The 20,662-nt window shown below is 42.2% G+C and overlaps 1 protein-coding gene across 7 annotated transcripts in view; it reads left to right on the top strand.

Moving 5' to 3' along the window:
- The window catches only part of Elf2 (E74 like ETS transcription factor 2), an 85,375-nt gene that overhangs the window by 48,765 nt on the left and 15,948 nt on the right, over positions 1 to 20,662 (top strand). Inside the window, exon 1 of one of the 7 annotated variants that reach the window (XM_034500112.2) lies at positions 15,648 to 16,142. The exons of 5 other annotated variants lie outside the window; for them this stretch is intronic. In XM_034500112.2, coding sequence (XP_034356003.1) covers positions 16,085 to 16,142 — 58 coding nt within the window. In that variant the 5' untranslated portion in view covers positions 15,648 to 16,084. Of the gene's footprint in view, positions 1 to 15,647; positions 16,143 to 20,662 lie in introns of those variants that run through there. One more of the 7 variants, XM_034500114.2, reaches the window with a different exon arrangement.

The raw sequence follows: 20,662 nt of genomic DNA, 5'->3' as shown, positions 1-20,662 counted from the left end.
GATCCTCCTGCCTCAGCCTTCTTAGTACATTGGGCCATAGCTGGTCACCATCATATCTGGCATGCATGTTTCTGGTTTGATGGTTGTGGTTTGATTTGATGATTTTCAGTCTAATAAGTCTTTAGGTGTTAGTAATGTTGTTGGTTTTGATAATCTCCCTTGACTGCTGGGAACTTGTCGAGGGACTGACAAGGGAGATGCTGTTGCTCTGAAAATCCAGTGATCATTGTCTTTTCTTCCTCTGACACAATTACTACAATAGTAATGTGGTGTGTGTAAAGATATTACAGCTCATTTATGTCCTGGAAAGAGTACAATGCATTATTAACCTTAATTCTTGAAGAAGGGCTGTTGGATCAATGGCTCAGTGACTAAAGGTGCTTGACCTCACACTTGGAGATGCGAGTTTGGTCTGTGGAACTCACATGGTAGAAGGAAAGAACTGTCCCTGAACATTGACCCCTACACTTGGTCTGTGGCAGGGGCACTTTTCTAACATACAATAAATACATGCAAAGTAAGTAATAAAGTTGATTACCTACTATGTCAGGTACTACTTAAGGTGTGGGCTACAGTGACGGACAAGATAAGCAATTTCTACATTTTGGAACTTAATATAGAGAACATGTTAAGTTCAGTATATTTCAAAGCTTTGTGTCATAAATCAGATTATGTAACAACTGACAGTCTTCTTTAGATAACATTTGGAAACAGGCAGAAGTAAGCTGGTGGGTCATTGTTCTCAAGCAATGGAGGCCAAATGCCCTGTCCTGTTCCCTTACAGTTGAGATGCTTAATCTTAGTGTAGGCCACATTAAATTTCATCATTCAAGCCAGGCATGGGGATGCATGCATGCCTTTAATTGCAGCATTTGGGAGACAGAAGCAGGAGAATCTCCATGAGTTTGAGGCTAGCATGGTCTACAAATTGAGTTCCAGGACAGCCAGGGCTATATAAAGAGACAGGGGAACAAAGGTCTTTAAAAAAAAGAAAAGAAAAGAAAAGAAAAGAAAAGAAAAGAAAAGAAAAGAAAAGAAAAGAAAAATGAGTAAATTTCATTATTGAAAACATGGTTGACAGGTAATTGCTTTAGGGTCAGAGAAGCTAGTAAGTCAAATCAGATAAGCTGTACATCCTAACTACCATCAATGTGTGTGTATGTGTGTGTGTAAAAAACCATGTGCCTGTCTCCCTACCTTTCTCTTACCTTCCTCCCTCCTTTTTTCCCTTTAAAATCATTCAGGTGAGTTCTAATTGTACATAGGACGAAATTCAGTAGATTATATTATTTATTTTTGCAGTGCTGGCTGGGAGTTAAACTCGGGCCCCATCAAATGCGATGCAAGCATTCTACAGCTAAGCCAACCTGTTTTGTTGTTGTTTTCTGCCTTCCAAGTGCTTGGATTATGTGGCACGATTGCCTGGAATTACTTTGGGGATTGAAGACACTGAAATTTGCCTCCTTTCATATATTTAGAAGTAATAAGGGCAAACAAAACCAAAAAACAACAACAAAAATAATAACAAACCCCCCAACAAAATACATACAAAGTCTCATTATTATATTGCTAGGAATAGGTCTGAGGATTTTTTTGTTTGTTTGTTTTTCGAGACAGGGTTTCTCTGTATAAGCCTGGCTGTCCTGGAACTCACTCTGTAGACCAGGCTGGCCTCGAACTCAGAAATCCACCTGCCTCTGCTTCCCAAGTGCTGGGATTAAAGGCGTGCACCACCACCACCCGGCATGCATACTGACTTTTAACTGCTTCTATTAATCTGTGTTCTGTTGGGAGTTGGAGACATTGCCCAATGGTTAAGATCCTTGCTTGTTCTTTCAGCAGACCCAGGTTTGATTCAGCACTTGTATGGTGGCTCAAACATTTTAACTCCAGTTCCAGGGCATCCAGTGCCACCTTTGATCTCCACATGCACTGCTTGAAAGTTGGTGCACAGACATGCAGGCAAAACACGTCTCACATACATGAAATAATTTATGCACACACACAGATTAAAAAAAGCAATCTTTAAAAGTTCTATTAGGTCATGATACATGCTAATTTTTTAAGTATTTATTTTATGTGTATGAGTGTAAGCCACATGTGTAAAGGTTACTTTGGAGGCCAGAAGAGAGCATTGGATCTCCTGGAGCTAGGAGTGCACACAGATGATTGTGAGCCACTGGATTTGTGTGCTGGGAACCAAAGTGGGGTCCTTTGGAAGAGCAGGAATTGTCCTTAATGGTTGAGCCATTTCTTAGCCCCAACATAATCTGTTCCTGGAACAGATTGCCTTTCATTTTTCAGTTTCTCTTTTGACATTTTTTTCATAGGCTAGTATCTACAGCTTTGAGATAAACTAGGTAGTAAATACTTTCCAAAAATTCAAACCATGAGAAATGGTTCAGATTTTTGGAAATGTGAAGTTAGTGTAAATTTGTTGGTTTTGTGCAGAGGAGAAAGAAAAGTGTGGAGACTGTGAATGAGATTTGAGTCGCTGTAAGTTAGCCAAATTGATTCAGTCTGGCTGTGGTTTGGTGCCATCTGGTGGTGCTTATGGTCTGTGTTGTCTGGAGTAGCAGATGGGAAACAATTGCAGCTTTTTGTTTTTCTTTTTCTTTTTGAGCTAGGGTCCCATGTAGCTCAGGCTAGCCTCAGTAGCTAGCCTGTAGAGTAGAGGATTATTTAAACTTCTCACTCTGCCTCCCTTTCACTTCTCAAGTGTGGATTACAGGCAGAGCCACTCTGCTCAGCTCTTGAATGCATTGGCTCTAAGAAGCTCTCTCTCCCTCAGTAACAACATCTATGGGGAACCTGTAATCCCAGCACTTGGGAGGCTGAGACAGATGATTGTGAATTCAAGACCAGCCTGGGCTACACAGTGAGATCTTGTTTTAACAAACACACCTCACTGTCACTTGGGTTCCTTATGAAACAGCAGTGTTTTCTGAATAGCTTTCGCCACTCTTTGTACCTGGCATCATGTACATTCTAACAGCTGGCAAACTGCTGTTACAGGGAAGAGGGCTGTCATGGTCAGTACCCTCAGGCCTGACCCCTCAGGTAGTTTCAGCTCATAGGTGGGGAACTCCAGGATGTGGAACTCATTGGATTCAGAGGGAACAGTTGACTTAGTGAATTCATGAACTTTTACCCAACTCTATTATGTTTGCATATATTTGATTGGGTTTTCATGATGGGCTCCATAAAGTTACAATAGGCTATTCATTCATTCATTCATTCATTCATTCATTCATTTACTTATTTATTTAATTTATAAGACATCATGAACCAGGACAGAGCACTGAGAGCTTTGTGGTTTATTTAGGGACCGACAAGCCATGCAGGTGAAGTTCTTGTTCTTCAGCTGCTGCAGTAGGTGTAGAGAGAAGGCTAAAAGGGATTAAGTCAAACAGTGTGAGCAAGACAAGTTGTAGCTTCGATAGCCAGTGAGGTCGCACGTGCCTGTGGTCCTCACTGTCTGGAGGTTGAGGTAAAAAAAATTAAGATGATCATGAGTTTGAGCCAGTGGGGGCTACGGGACAAGATCAAATCTAAACCAACCCAAATCCAAGAAATACAGCTTGTAAAATCCTAAACTGGGGGTCAGATTAGGGAATAAATTAATTTTCATCCAACAAATGGGGAAAATGATAGGTGTCAAAATCATAAGCCAGCATAATAGAAGTCCCAAACTGTCAGATTCTATCAGCCATTCACTGTGATCTTAAACAATCTGTTCTTTATAATAAACTCAGCAAAGTAGACCAAAAAGTAGAAACAGGTGACATATAACAGATTAAAAAGAAACAAAATAAAATTTATAAAATGGGTAATTATTTCAAAAAATAATAACTGAAGGAAATGGCAGTAATAAAAAGAGTTTAGGGTTAATATCTTGGATTGAGACAAAGGGGCTCTTTGACACATTGACAAGAAAGAGTTCTGAAATGTAACTACTAATTTATTTGGATTTAACAACAGCTGTGAAGCAGAAATGAAAATCCAAGGTGTAAAACAGTTGTTGTGATTAAATAACAGTATTGGGGAAGGAGTGTGCAGAGACAGTCTAATGGTTAGGAGCACTTGCTGCTTTTCCAGAGGACCCAGGTTCCGTTTTCAGCATGGTTCCACATCAGGTGGCTCAGAGTTGCCTGTAACCCCTGTTCTAGGGAATCTGACACCGTTAGCCTTGACAGAAATCTACATGCATACAGCATATACTCACATAGACACGTGAACTTAAAAAAGAATCTGGCTGGTTGGTAGCAGCACATGCCTTTATCCCTGGACTCAGGGAGGCAGAGGCAGGTGGATCTCTGAGTTTGAGGCCAGCCTGGTCTACAGAGCAAGTTCCAGGACACCCTTTCCATGACAGCCATGGCTACACCCTTTCTTGAAAAACAAACAGACAGACAAACTAACAAAAAACCAAACAACAATAATACAGCAACAACAACAAATGAGAGAGAGAGAGAGAGAGAGAGAGAGAGAGAGAGAGAGAGAGAGAGAGATATATATAAATCTTTAAAAATAAAGACTGGAATAAAGGTACTTGCACCACCACGTTGCATTCTAGTTTGGTGCCCAGGACCCACGTGGCAGGAGAGAACCCCTTCAAATTGACACCCTTAACTTGACTTCTGCCCTCCACAGGTACACCATGGCCTGAGCATGGTCACACATGTGAGTATGTACAACACACACAATAAAGTGAATATAACAATTTTAAAAAAGACTTAAAATAGAACCTATCTCTCAGTATATTCTGTGGTGCTGGGAAGATGGTTTAGCATTTAAAATGGAGCATACAGATGGAGACTCACAACCGTGCATAACTCCAGTTCCAGAGCATTTGATGGTCATGTCTGACCTCAGCAGGACCCAGGCATGTACATGGCACACATATGCACATATAGTCAAAACATACATACATATAAAAATAAATCTAAGAAGAATTAATTTTTGGAAATAAAGATTAGTATTAGCCGTGTTTCATACTTCAATATTAATAAAGTACTAACAGAATAAAACCAGATACAGTAGCCAGTAGGAACCAGTTATATGTTTTTTTCTTTCATTTGTTCTATTTGAGATGGGGTTTCAAGTAGTTTAGGCTGGCCTCAAGCTTTTTGTGCACTAGAGGCTGACTTTGAAGTCCTGACCTTCCCTGCCTGCCACATCTTAAGTGCTGGGATTACAGCAAGCCGGAAGGTCAAATACATGTAATTGTGAAAACTTCAAACAACAACATCAACATTAGCCAAAGACAAACCAGAAAAAGGATGAATTATTCTAAAATTTTAAGAAGAATAAGAACAAGAGTGTATGCCAGAGTTTTAAAAAAAAAAATCTTAGCAGCACCATTTTGGAGTGCAACTTGGGTTTAACTCTGATGCTATTTCACGTTCATTTGTTTCTCTTTTAATCAACTTGTCTTCTTTCCAGTAACAAAAAGGCATTAAGTCAAAGCTGGTTGGTGGTCGCACATATATTTAATTCCAGCACTTGGGAGGTAGAGGCAGGCGGATCTCTGAGTTCCAGGCCAGCCTGGTCTACAGAGTGAGTTCCAGGACACCCAGGGTTACACAGGGAAACTCTGTCTTGAAAACAAAACAAAACAAAACAAACTAAAGTCCCTGGTCAGGAGTGGGTGCCTCTGTGGAGTTGTTGGTTGGTTGGCAGTCCGCAGAGTCCCTAGAACAGGATCGGCTCTCTCCATTCCTGTTCACTACCTGTCTGCACCAGGTGGTGAGACCCTGTAGCTGATGACCTATATACTTTAGTTGCAAAACCCAGAGAGTAATTGGAACTGAGTTAGAAACATCTTGTCTGCTAGCTAGCTTTCTTAGAGTTGGAGCGCGCCATGCAGGTTGCTAGGAGAGAAAGGCTTTGGTAGTTTTATACAGCTATGAATACTGTGAACTTCCAAACCAACCTGCTAGGAAAGTGTGTTCACTGTCTCTGCTTGCATTTGAGGCTGATGCAATTTCAATGATCAAATGCTGCTTGCATTTGAGGCTGATGGGAAACCATGCATGGAACTTTAAACCTCATCAAAAACACATGGCTGGGGAGTCACAGGCCCTCCCGAGTGGCGAACTTAGCACTGCTCTTTAAATTGATAAGGGGCTCTAAGTGCCGTACGAGCATGTAGGCTCACACCCACAGACAGACGCCACACTTACTGTCAATGACAGAAGCTTCTCTTCTCTGTGAACTGTGGTGAACATAGAGCCCCACAGCTGCCTTAGGTGCTGAGAATAAAGGATGAATGAGTGTTCAGCCCCAAACAAGACATTTCCATCACCACCTCTGAGGCTCAGGAAGCACCTCAGAAGGTGAGGTGGGAAGAATGCAAGCGCTGGAAAATAAGGAGAAGGGCTGTGTGCCAGATGCCACTGTGGGCCCGACACAGCGCTAGATGTCTTGAACTTAGGAAGATTAGTTACCTGCACTAGGCACTGTACATGACTATACCTGTCAACAGACAGTTGCGGGTGGGGGACAGGCTTAAGGGTCCCTACCCCTTCATGCTGAACTGCTGGATGCCGAAACATTCTAGGCGGGGAGAGTCTTTGCTTTTGGTTGTGAACCTATTGGTGAGCCCACCGTGCTCCAATGGATAGCTCCAGACCCATGATCACACAGATGGCCCTTGATAATTAAATTCAGTGGTTCACAAAACGAAACATCATTAATGTGGGAAAGGCATTTCTAAGGAGGAGAGGGGTAACAGGAGTAGAAAGGAAGTATAATTAGAGTGCAGTTTATACATGTGTGAAATATTGACAAATAAGAGAATACCTTTGGGCTGTGAGGTGTTGAGTGGGTAAAAGCACATGCCGTCAAGCCCGACATCCTATGTTCACTCCCTCACACCGTCGGAGCTTGAGGGGGATGAGTCTCCCCAGTTGTTCTCTGACCTCCACACATGTGTGGTGGTGCGTGCCTACCTCTCCCCACAATAAAAAAATTAAAATGTAATAAAAAGAAACAAAAATTTGGTGACACTCTTCCATGACCATAGCTTCATTTATTCCAAATAAAGACAGGCAGGTGAAGTCCATCTTAAAATATAGTGAATTCACAGTAAGATTGCAAGGGCAGTTGATGTTAGAAAAACTGTTAGTGCTGAGATCACTGTGTGATTAGACTGAGGGAAAAATACATGCAACAGTTTCAATAGATCCAACACACATTTGTTAAAATGTATTGTCTACTGACAATACTTAATTGAAACCTCATAAGGGCTGTTACCAAAAATGTACAGTAAATTGAGTATGGTGGCCCATACTCAGTATAGTAAATACCATTTACATTACACAGTAAATATCATTTGTCAGGTAATATCTTTACACGTTAGTGTTACTGGAGGTCCTAGCCAATGCAGTAACACAAAGGGAGTTTCTTTTGCTGTGACCAAAGGCAACTTGGGTAGGGAAGGGCTTATTTCATCTACAGTACCAGGTAATGTTCATCACTGAGGGAAGTCAGGACAAGGACTCAAGCAGGGCAGGAACTGAAGCAGAGCACTGCTTGCTTTCTATGGCTTAGCTTGGTTTCTTACAATTCCAGGACCACCTCGTTGGTGGCACTACCTGCAATGATCTGGGCCCTCCCAAACCAATCACCAATTAAGACACTGTCTTACAGGCCTGTCCACCGGACAGTCTGGTAGGGGCATTTTCTCAATTGATCACTCTTCTTGACCTATGTTAACTTGATGTTAAAACTAGCCAGCACAGGAGGGAAAGTCTTTAAAGATGAGAATAGAGAGTGTTGAGTATGGCTCAGCTGTAAACTCCTTCCTTGTATGCACAAAGCCCTGAGTTCAATTGCTAGTACCATGCAGACACATTAAAACAAATGTCATTCTTTGCAAATGGATTAGCATTTAGAATATAAAAGACTATTAATATATACTTAAAAAAAATTCCCTCATACATTACATCCCCTCCCTTCCCAACTCCCAGTCCCACTGCCCCTCTCCTCCAGATCCACTCCTCTGTTTCCCCTTAAAAAAAAAAAAAAAAAAAAAAAAAGCAGGCCTCCAGGGATATCAGCTGAACATGGCATAAGAAATCATAGTGAGGCTGCTAGGTACAGACCCTCTCATATCGAGGCTGAACAAGGCAACCCAGCAGGAGGAAAAGGGTTCCAAGAGCAGGCAAGATTCAGACACCCTCATTCCCACTATTGGGAGTCCCATAAGAACACCACGCTACACAACTATGACATACTCAGAGGACCTAACTCAGACCCATACAGGGTCCATGATTGTTGCCTCAGTGTGAGCCCCTATGAGCCCTGCATAGTTGATCCTGCTGGCTGTGTTCTTGTGTCATCCACCCCTCTGGCTTCTGTAGTCCTTCCCCTCCCTCTTCTGCAGGCTTCTCTTGGCTCCGCCTAGAGTTTGGCTGTGGCTCTCTGCATCTGTGTCCATCAGTTGCTGGGTGACACTTCTGACAATTGGGCCAGGCACTGATTCACTCATATCTACCATTAAAGTTGCTATGGAGGTTCATCATACAAAAAAGAAAAAGTATGAGGATTGCTGTATACAAGAGCAATAATCATTAAGAAAATGAAATATAATCTCACAGTAAAATCCAAACCAATAGAACAGTCTTCATTAAGTATGTAGGAATAAATCTGACAGGACAACACTCGACCTGTTTACCACAGTGATGACTCACTCACTGTAAATCTAGGAGATCTGAATTATTTATTCTTTTAGTCTTTATTCTAAAAACACATAAGAAAACTAAGTATGATAAATCTAGTCTTCTTTCTCCAGCTAATGTAAAACCCAGTTTCCTTCTTGTCAAAAACCATGAGGATTTGCTTTTGGAAGAATTTGACAAGCTCCTTTTAAAAGACCTTTTAAGTCTAGGCCAGTGGTTCTCAACCTGTGGGTAGTGACACCTTTGGTGAACCTCTGTCTTCATAAATATTTACATTATGATTCATAAAAGTAAAATTACAGCTATGAAGCAGCAACAAAAATAACTTTATGGTTGAGGGTCACCACAACATGAGGAACTGTATTGAAGTGTCACAGCATCAGGAAGGTTGAGAACCACTGCTCTAGACAATTCTTCAAAAGAAGAAGGGCCTGTGTACTTGTCATCTGTCCACAAAGAATGATTTCTGGGCAGGAAGAAGGGTGTGTGCTTAGTATACATAGGTTCTCTATTTAAACCCCAGAAGGAAAGGAAAGGAAGGAGAAAAGAAAATGAAGCTGTGGAAAATATAAAATATGGGCATAGCGGGTGGGTGTGCCAATAATCTCAGTACTTGAGAGGTCACAGCAAGTTCAAAGATGGAGCTAGAGAGCTCCTGTGTAAGAAGAGAGAAGAGGGGCTGGAGAGATGGCTCAGCAGTTAAGAGCACTGCCAGCGGACCAGGGCCCCGTTCCCATGGTGGTTCTCAACAATTTCTAATTCCTGTTCCAGGGGATCCAACACCCTCTTCTGGGGTCTGTGGATATCAGGCATGCGTGTGATGTAGATTTACATTCAAGCAAAACATTCCCTCCATACACCTAAAATTTAAAAACAAAGTAATTAAAGCTTGTTTTTTTTTTTTTTTTAAAGTAAATCATTTGACATGTTTCTTGCAAAGTTATATCCTTTTTGACTTCAATGATGAAGTGTTATCATAAGATCTGTAGAACAGAGTAGAGCCTAGAAGCAGACCCCCCCACACAGAGTCAAGTGTTTAAAAACTAAAGAGGGGCTGAGGTGGTCGTGGACACCTTTAATCCTAGCACTCAGGAGGCAGAGGCGGGTGGACAGGGCTGCTCAGAGAAACCTTGTCTTGAAAAACCAAACCAAAACTAAAATATTAAATGGAGGGAGGAGACTTAAAATGTACTGCAGGGCATTTTGCGAGATACTTTGAGGGTTTAGAAACAGAATGTATATGTCCATATGTAGTTATATTAGACATACATGTGGAAAATTAGGAGTAAAGACGGACTATTTATTAAAGCATATATGTGCTTTATATATGTGTACATACACAGACATACATATATACATAAGGATAAATAGAGGTTGTAAACTTGCATTTGTTTTATGTTTAAGGGATTTAGTCCTTATCTTTTTTATATATACTTATGTCTAGCTCCCATGTAAACATCCAATTTAATTTGATTAGTGTACTTTTTATGTTTATACTCAATTATATATTTTTATATCCTGATTAAATGCTATTAGATGTCTCGGTTGCCTATATTTCTTAGTAAGCACTGTTGTTAATATGCTTGCACGTCACTTAGCATACATGTAACCAATTATTTCAGCTGTGGCACACGGTCATTGTGCTAAGTCATGTTTCCCTCTGTGGACATGGTCACGTGCGAGCCTCATTGCAGTTACAGTGAATGTTACTCATCCTTGTCTTAGGAAGGTCTTTAAGTTTTGTATGTATATTCATGCATGCTTTATTTTCTTACATTGTCCTTAAGTAGTTTTAGAATAAGATTACACTGGCCTCAAAAATACAGGTGGCTCTCACTTATGTTTCCCTGTTTTCAGCAAAGAATTGTATGTTTTGTTTGTTTGTTTGTTTGTTTTTTTCGAGACAGGGTTTCTCTGTGTAGCCCTGGCTGTCCTGGAACTCACTCTGTAGACCAGGCTGGCCTCAAACTCAGAAATCCGCCTGCCTCTGCCTCCCAAGTGCTGGGATTAAAGGCGTGCGCCACCACCGCCCGGCATAAATTTGTATGTTAATTAAAATTGATGAGAAAGGTATTCAAGTCTAGAGGTTTTTTGAGTAGAGAAGATTTTGGACAATATTTTAAGTTTTTTTTTTTTTTTCTTAACACTGTTTCTTTTCATGAAGTTTACTATTCAGCTGAAGCACATGTATATTTTCTGGTGATTTACAGACTTTATTCATGTGCCATGTTTATTAGCATAAAGTTTCCTAAAGCATGTTATTGGATAGTGGCTATCAATTCAGTATTCTGTATTCGATATCCACATATGTATATATTATGACACATGTATGTATAATCGTCCATACTACATTTTCTCCTATGATCTTACTGAGTTAATCCCCTTGGCTTTATGAACTTCCTGTTTGCAGTTGAACTATTTCATTTTACCTATTCTACTTGCCTTCTTCCCTCTTTTTTTCTTTTAATCAGTTTTTCCATCTTTCTGAATAGAATGCTTAGTTTATTTTTAATTTTTTGAGATAGCATCTCTGTATATATTCCTGGCTGTCCTGGAGCTCATTGTGTAGACCAGGCTGGCCTTAAACTCACAAAGATCTGCCTGCCTCAGTCCTTCAGTGCTGGGATTAACTGTGCACACCATGACACACTGTGGATTATTGATTAATAACTTTTTTATTAATTACTTTCCTGACTGTTCAGTACTGGTTTAGCTGTGTCACACATAGTTTGATGTTTTTCATTTTATAATTAACTTCTGAATATTTCTTTAAAAGTTTAAAATTTATGTGTGTGTGCACCACACAGGCGAGTGTATAGACTCAGTTCTTTATCAACTGAGCCAACTTTGTTAGCTCCTAAATACTTCTTTTTGTTTCTTTGTTTGTTTTTTTTGTTTTTCGAGACAGGGTTTTTCTGTATAGCCTTGGCTGTCCTGGAACTCACTCTGTAGACCAGGCTGCCCGGCTCCTAAATATTTCTTAATTCTTCTGTAATTTACTTCTTATGTGAAATATTATTTAATATGTCTTAATGGGAAGATAGGTATAATTTGACATCAAAAATTGAAATTTTGCCAGGCAGTGGTGGCGCATGCCTTTAATCCCAGCACTTGGGAGGCAGAGGCAGGTGGATTTCTGAGTTTGAGGCCAGCCTGGTCTAGAGAGTGAGCTCCAGGACAGCCATGGCTACACAGAGAAACCCTGTCTCGAAAAACCAAAAAACAAACAAACAAACAAAACAAAAAAATTTGAAATTTTATAGGATGACCAATTTGAGTTATATATTACAACCAGCTGGCGGAAGATACCTGAAACATATGTCTTGCAATCTAGAATATGTTACCATTCTACAGACCAGAAAAGACAGTCTAGCCTACCCAGCCAGCCCAGGCCATTGACAGGACCTGGTCTCAATAGAAAAAAAAGTGAAAGACTCACTTGAGGAAAAAGCCCCCAAGTTTGACAACTCCCCTCACCCCCCACCCCCCCATCCCATACCTGTAATTTCAGTGGAGTCAGGAGTTCAAGGTCATCCTAAACTACAAAGCAAGTTTGTGGCTGGCTAGAGTTACACAAGACCTTGTCTCCCCATAGCCCCCAAAGTCTAGCTAGTGGCAGAGTTCTCTGAGCATGTGTGAGGCTCTGGGTTCAGTCACCACCACTGAAAAACAAATGAAAAACCCTTTTAGAGAAAGGGAACTGGGCTGGAGAGGTGGCTCAGCAGTTAAGAGCATGTACTGCTCTTTGGCAGAACCCAGGTTCAATTCCCAGCAACCATGGCAGGTGCTTCACACCCACCTGTAACCCCCAACTCTTTGAGCACCTGCACTCACAAGCACATGCCATACACAGTCATAATTTAAAATAATAAAAAGATATCACTAAAAAATTTAAAGCATAAACAACTTGTCTAATAAGAGAAATTTGGTGAATACAATTGGGTAAATTTATGCACTGAAATGCCTTGTAGAATTTACAAAGCAGCCTGGTGGTGGTGGCTCACACCTTTAACACCAGCATTCAGGAGGCCGTAGTTTACAGAGCTAGTTCCAGGACAGCCAAGGTTACAAAAAGAAACCCTGTCTTTATTTTTTTAAACAAACTATGTATTTAATTACATTAATGTCAAGTATGTTCACACAAATAAGTGAATATAGTCATGCAACAGTATAAAGACTTGATTCAAAGAATTGATTTGAAGAATATAATATTAACCCAGCCCTTGCATTATTACTTTTAAGTGATTAACAAGCTACCCCCCAATTTTGCATTTTTAAAATGCCAACTTTTGCCGGGTGTGGTGGTGCATGTTTAATCCTAGTACACAGGAGGGAGAAGCAGGTGGATATCTCTGTGAGTTCAAGTCCAGCCCGGCCTACAAAGCGAATCCTGGACAGTCAAGGCCACAAAGAGAAATCTGTCTTGAGAAACAAAACAAAAAACTCAAAATAGAAAAGCCAACTATTTACTATCCCACACAGATTTTTTAAAAAAGATTTATTTATTTCATGTATATGAGTACACTATCACTGTCTTCAGACACACCAGAAGAGGGCATCAGGTCCCATTACAGATGGTTGTGAGCCACCATGTGGTTGCTGGGAATTGAACTCAGGACCTCTGGAAGAGCAGTGAGTGCTCTTAACCACTGAGCCATCTCTCCAGCCCTCCCACACAGATTTTGAGGTGTGTGGTTTTGATGCATGGTCCTGGTTCAGGGTCTTGTTAGTTGGGTTATCATCTGAAGACTTGCTTAGAGCTGTCTCCCACACAGCTCACTGCACATGGTGCTGGTAGGAGGGTTACCTTTATTCCCGCCCACTGTCTGGCTTTGCAGACTTGTTGGAGTTGCTTGTGACACAGTAGTATCTGGCCTCCTCCTAGGGTCCATTACCAGTCACTTCAGCTTTAGTCTGTTTGTTGGGAGAGAGGATTTACGTCCAGGGAGAGAGTGATTAAGCTGCGTATCCTTGAGGAGGAGCTATAAAAAGGAAGCTGTAATGAGCAAATTTGTGTGGCATAAGTAGGTTCTTACTCTTGCTCCTGGGGAGAGGTTAAGAGTAAAGGTGCTAGCGTCAGAGTAGTTGGTCAAGTCAATCTTGACCCTTTTGTAATTTTTTTAAGCAAGAACTGGACATCACTCAGTGACTAGAGTAGTAATATCTGCTGTATAGGGATGTAGACAGAATCCATAAAAAACGAAGGTAAAAGTACTTAGCAGGAAGACTGGTTTTACCTTTTTTTCCTCTCTGTGAGGACTTATAAGTAATTCTTATACAGCATTGTCCTTCTATAGTTTTATTAGCAGAATATGAGTTTATTTAAGGTATATATTATATAAGCCTGTGTGTTCATAGTTAAAATTCTGCTTATAACTGTTTGATCATGAAGACTTGAAAAATGCAACTGTGTTTGTATATTCATAAAGGTATACATATTAAATGCCATATTGCTAGTTTGTGCTTGTATACACTCTAGTAGTAGCAGGTCATTCTAGTAATTTTTCTCAGGAAAGTGTTGGTGACTTTTGAAAGCCTGTTTTTAAAGCAGGGTAGACTTGCCTTAACAGTGGAAGCATTCTGCTTTCTTACGTTCTGAATGTATAGAAATATCGTGTTTTCTAGTCTTTGCATTATTTTCTCTGTACATATGCATAAATATTATTAAATTATTATACAAGGATATATGCAGCTTCTATTCTCTAGGTGCTTAAAATGTAAGTCATAAATTGATGCAGATAATCAGGGTGTACATTCAGCAAAGCACATACATGCTTACACACATACACATTGCTTCAGATATATCTGAAATATAGTAAGCTAAAAGTTGTGTCAGACTTAAAGCTGGTCCTATATTGAGAAATCTATGTTATTGTTTTCAAGTCACATGGACTTGTCACTTACACATGGCACACCCCCCTTTGGTTTCCATTTCCCTACTAAATAGAATACATGGAAAATGTGTTACTGAAGCAGAAATTCTGATTTGTTATCAGTTTCAATGATCTGCCTAAAGTCATCAAATTACCCTTTGGTATTCCTTATCTTTCTTGATACAGAAACTGTTAAAGATGCTGCCTGTCAATGGGAGATTCTTATTTCAAAATGATAGCAATGAAAAATAAGAGCTGTCAGTAGCCGATCCCTTTTGTCCTCTGCATGGCAGTCTTAAGTAAACCCATTTGTTGCTGCAGAGGTGCTGGGTAAACTTATAAAACCATATCGTGTTATATTACTGTCAAATTTTATTTATACACAGTTAGTTGAGATAAAGTTTGTAACCCTACCATTATAGATGATTATTTTGTATTCAGTAACTTTTATTGAACGAATAAAACTTATTGGAGGTGCATGTTACATAAAATGTGTGGCGAAGAGTTTCAGAATAACATTTTGTTTCAGTTTTTATGTTAAGAAATTCTGAAACAGGCAAGGCATTTAATTAGGTCTTGTCCCCTATATTTCCACTAATTTATAGCCACTAATTGGCCATTATTTTCCTTTCCTGTTATAGTATGTATTTGTAAGGTCAGTTTCAAGGAAAACGATTTTTTAAAAGATGACTTAAGATATCTTTAAGCTATGAACGAATACGTTCATTTGTCCAAGTCAACCAAATACAAGTAAGGGCACACGAATTTCATGACCAGCAAACCGAGCGACTCTAATTCAGTCTCCCCGAGGTTGCCCGGCGGCTCTTTTCTGTTTACTAATTACCTGTCTAGTGTACTCTGACTTCTGTAGAGAAGACAGGACCAAGTCGTTTTTGAAGTAGTTGGGAGACTCCTGACTTGCCTAGTGATGTTTCTAGAATATTTTCTAGGTACAAGTTTTTAAAAGTGCAGTTCTTTCAACTGAACTGATTGTTGCATAAGCGCTGGGAAGGCCAAAATAAGTTAAAAAGCCACCTTCATGCACAGCTGCGGGACTAAGTATTAGGTCTTTTCTAGGAAGAAAAATTTGATTCATGGCTCTTTTCCAGAGGGGACATTTGCAGACTTCGCTTCCGCAGAACGTGAAGCGCGCCTCTTCCTGCCGAGGCCCGCGTCCCCGAGGGCGGCCTGCGGCTCCCCAGCCTCAGGTGTCCGTGCGGCCGCTGGCTGCCGGCGCCCGGGACTTCCTGTCTGGGCGCGGGGCGGAAGGATCGCGTTGCCAGCCGGGGCCGCCGCCGCCCCTGCCGTTAGGTGGTGGGGCTGCTCAGCCCGGCGGCGGGAGGCGGGCCGGCCGCCGCTTCCTGTCGGAGGACGCGCAAGGATCCGGGCGTCGGAGTGTGTGCGAGTGCGTGAGTGTGTGCCGCCCGCACGGCGTGTGTCTCCGGCCGCGGGTTCCGCCTTCTCCCCTGTCGCCGCTGCTCAGGGTGTAAGTCAATGTGAAGCAGCAGTTCCAGCCCCGGGATAAACATGGCGACGTCTCTGCATGAGGGACCCACGAACCAGCTGGATCTGCTCATCCGGGCCGGTAAGCACAGGGGAACTTTTCTCCGGTGCATCCGTGCAGCGGCCGAGGGGGCGCCCGGCGGGCGGGGAGCGTCCCCCGGGGCGGTCAGCGCCCGGGTCCGGTGTCCGTCTCCGGCAGCGGGGCGGCCGCGAAGAGGGGGGAGTGAATGAAGTAATGGAGGCGACAAATCAGGAAGTGATCACCTTGGAGAGTAACCTGCCTCGGATCCGGGCTGTCGCTCCGGGGAGCGCGGCAGCGGCGGGGGCCGGGCACGGAGCCGCGGCTAAGTTGGGGAGTCGGCGCGGGCGAGTTGCGCGCTTCACCCCAGTTGCCGGGGAACCAGGAAGTGAGCGGAGCTGTTGTCCCCGCCGCCTGCCACGCTGTCCGGCCGAGAGGCCGCCCCTGCCCACGGCCGGGGGCGCTGGCTGCCCGCCGCCCTCGCCTCACACTTCACACAGCCGCCACTTCCGCATGGACGCCGCGGCCCCCCGGCGCTACCCGCCAAAACGCGCCCGGCCTCCTGCCTCATCCCTCCCGGAGCAGCGACGGAGTAACGGTCCTGAGGCCACTTCCCGGTGCTGAGTGGGACGCCGACCCGGCACCTCCCCGCCCCGGCTAACGGCGGCGGTGGGGAAACTGGGCTGCTGCCCTTCCTTCCCTCGTGGGGCGGGTGTTTCAGGGGGGACGAGAAGGACATCGGGTGTATTCCGTGCAGCCGACCCGGGGCTTTGGGACAGCGGAGGGGAACGTTTATTTTGGTCAACAGTAGATGAAAGCGAGGAGCCGTGCGGGCGGGAGGGCGTCCTGGCCCCAGGGAAGTCTCGGCTCGGCATTACCCCCTTTCCCCTCCCCCAAACCTCCCACCATAGCGGAAGCGCCTGGGAGAGGACAGAACGCGCGCGATTGACAGGCCCGCGGTTCCAATCTGCGCTCTGAGATGTTCCAAATAAGAACGTTGATTTCTGGGGGCGGGACCATGGGTCCGAGCCGGGCCAATGAAGATTGGGCGGGAGTGAAGCTGACAATGTACGCATGGAATTGGAGGGAAGAGGAGTGTAAACACGGAAGTGGCCGCGGGGGTGGGGGATGTGCTGCGCCACTGCTGCAGCGGAAGGGCACGGACTTAAGTTACATAGAAAAAGCAGCTTTACTTGCTAGCAGACAGCACAGCGAGGGCCTCAGGTCGATGTGGCACTGCTTGAACACTGTTGCTTACCGAAATAATAAACGCATGCAGTCCCTTCTCTGGTCCTGTTTCACATCTCCATCGCTGTGGAATTGGAAGATGAGAAATAGTAACCAAACAGTAGTGCTGTAGAAGATCTGAAGTCTTTTTGCATCTATTGTTTTTAGGGATCTTGAAATTGGTAGTTTGGTGGACAAAACCGACTCGGTTTGGTTTGGAAGAAAAATTATCAATATGTTTATTCCTAAATTTAATGGAACTTTAAATATAAATAAAATCTGGACTAACAGAACTGTATTGCTATATAACATAACAGTGAATAGTGTGTTTAGTCTGTAGCATATTTTACACATTTTAAAAGTAGAGAAATCACAATTTACTGAGCAGTGTTTAAATGCCTTTTTGGATAGGAACTTTTAGTGAAGGACAGAAACATAATGGCACTTGGGTCCTTGTTATATTTAGTCCGTTGATCAGTATGAATTAGTGTACGGTTTTATGTTGGGTTAGTGGTGGTTTGAGTGTGTATAAAGAGATAGCTGTTTGGGGCAGGAGAAATGCTCATTGGTTAAGACCACTTGTTGCTCTTGCAGAGTTGCTCTCGCAGAGGACCTGGGTTCAGTTCTCAATAGCCATGTTCACAACCACCTGTAACTCCAGTTCCTGGGGGTACAACTCCTCTTCTAAACTCCATTGACACACATGTGGTGCTCATAAATACTTACAGACAAAAACTTAATAAACGTAAAGATGTTATTTCCAATGCATGTGAATACTTAAGAGAACTGCACAGTTTCTGCAGCCAGAACCTTGAAAAACACTGCCAAGTAAGAGGCCTTAATTTTACAAGTGAAAGGTTTCTTTTCTCTGCCTGAGCGATAGGAATTACCAGTAAAACTGAATGTGGCCTGTAGATAATTTGCTGGAAATGCACATTGAAAAGCAATGTTTTTACATTTTTATAGGCATTCTTGCTTGTGGGGCTGGGGACCTGAACCAGGGCCGCCAGCATGCTGGGCAAGTGCTTTACCACAGGGCTACACCTCCTCTGACACTGGTGTTCTAAGATCTTAGATGCCATTTTCCAGATTTACTTGATTTTTGAATACTGCTTACAGAAATCTTATAATTACTGTTTTTTAAAATCACAGTGTGCCAGGAAAGACTTCTACATGCTGTTATTTCTTTTTTTGTGTTCATGTAATCTGAAGAATCTTTACAGATTCTTTGAAGAAAATTGAAAAGGATGTGCTGATATACTCAAAGCTAGTTTAATAAATTAAAAGTTCTAAGTTTTTTATTGTTGATAATTTTTAGTGGGAAATGGAGAGTAATGATTTCAATTTTTTTTCTGTGTTTATGTTTTTGAGATAAGTCTCATGTACTACTGGCCTCAAACTTTTCATATATTCGAGACTGGCCTTGAACTTCTGATCCTTGCCTCCACCACCTGAATGCTAGTATTAGAGGTATATACTACTGCTCCCAGTTTATGTGGTGCTAGGGGATTCAACATGCACTTAGCCATCTGAGCTGCATCTCCAACCCCAGTGTCTGTACATTTTATTAAAAAGTGGATGCAATGATCTCTTCACAAGCAAGCAGATGAAAAAAAAATCTATATAATGTGCAAGTAAAAAAGTAGCTGTAATGATTGCAGTAATTACTTGATGATTGTGCAAAATGAGTGACACTTGGGAACAACTTGGAGAATAAGCTTTAAGTTGAGGATGTTAATATCACTTGATTCTAAGCAACTATAGATCATCGAGTAGTGCCACTGCTATATCACTACAGGATATGCTGCTTCATCTTGTCTCTTTATAACTTAAGTATCCTACACACACACACACACACACACACACACACACACGTGTATGTGTGTAGTCCTTTCGTTATTGACATTTATGCTATTAGGAGTTTGAGTGAAGGGTGAAATAACTTCTTTATAACAAATCAGTATCATCGTAAGATTCAAAATTTTTGTAGTCAAGACTTAATATTCTTACTAAAGTTTCACTTGGGTTGGACATGGTGATGTCCCAGCACTGAGGAGGCAGAGGCAGGCAGACTTGCCAGGACTAGGTACTCACAAACTTAAGGAATCATGGAATTGAGGACTGAAGTGTTAGTTAGCTATGGATAAAACTTTGTCCTGGTTAACCTTAACTTAACCACTTAACCTCTTTAGCATATGACTAGATGATCTCTAAGAACATTTGATGCTTTAAAATTACAAGTGGTTCAGCACATTTAATGCAAAGGTAAGGCTTGCTTTTAAAAGAAAATTTAGGAAGTATACTGTATGTGTATGCTGGAGCTTGACCGCCTTTAGGCAGTCTTTGAAAACATAAGTATTTGATATAGTTTAATACCTGAGGCTTAGTTCTGGTGTGTGTGTGTGTGTATTAATAAATGTCTGACAGTTACTTTCTTAATAATTTATGTGACCATATTACACTGTCTGGATTTGAGGGACGATTTTCCGTTTAAAGTATTTGCTTTCTTTTCCCACAGTGTACAATCCTTGACTACTACTCCTTCTTTTCTCCTCTCCCCCTTCCTCTCTCCCTCCTTTTTCTTTTTTTCCTTACGACCGGTTTCACTATATAGTCCTGGCTGTCCTGCAACCTGCTTTGTGGCTCAGGCTGTCCTCAAACTCACGGAGATCCACCTGCCTCTGGCTTCTGAGTGCTGACATTTTTTTTTTTTCTTTTGAGAAGAGGACATTTTTCTCTGGAAATACAGGATAGTCTCTGTATGTGCACGTGCATACAGAGGCCAGAAGTTGACATTAGGTATCTTCCTCAATTGCTCTGCCTTACTTTATCCAGAGAAAATTTCTCATTTAGCCTACAGATTCAGCTAGATTGGCTGTCCAGGAAGTCCCTGAGATCGATCCTTCTGTCATTCGCTGCCTCCTTACTATTACTGTTCCAGTTGCCTGGCAACCAGCAGGGCACTGGGGCTTGAGCACCCAGCTCTTTATTTGGGTGCTAAGTATCAAATTGAGATCTTCCTGCTTGCAAAGCAAGCACTTTACTAACTGAGGCACCTTCCCAAAACAGTACAAGTCGAGTGATTGACAAAACAATCTGTATACTTGGTACTCTGTCTATATCCCAGGTACTTGGGATATTTGCATATGCACACTCCACAGCAGTTCAGAATTTCAGAGGTGGGTGTGATTGTGTCACTCTTGAAAACAATCAAAAGGTAGAATTACAGGAAAAAGTCTGGCTGGGTAGTATTGGTGGCGGTGCTTGCCTTTAACCCTAGAACTCCAGAGGTAGAGGAGGCAGATCTCTGAATTCAAAACCAGTCTGATATACAGAGTGAGTTCCAGGACAGCCAG

Source organism: Arvicanthis niloticus, chromosome 4, assembly GCF_011762505.2.
Source record: "Arvicanthis niloticus isolate mArvNil1 chromosome 4, mArvNil1.pat.X, whole genome shotgun sequence".
Classification (NCBI taxonomy): Eukaryota; Metazoa; Chordata; class Mammalia; order Rodentia; family Muridae; genus Arvicanthis; species Arvicanthis niloticus.
Note: the sequence above shows the minus strand (reverse complement) of the source record. Positions and strands in the feature narration are given on the sequence as shown.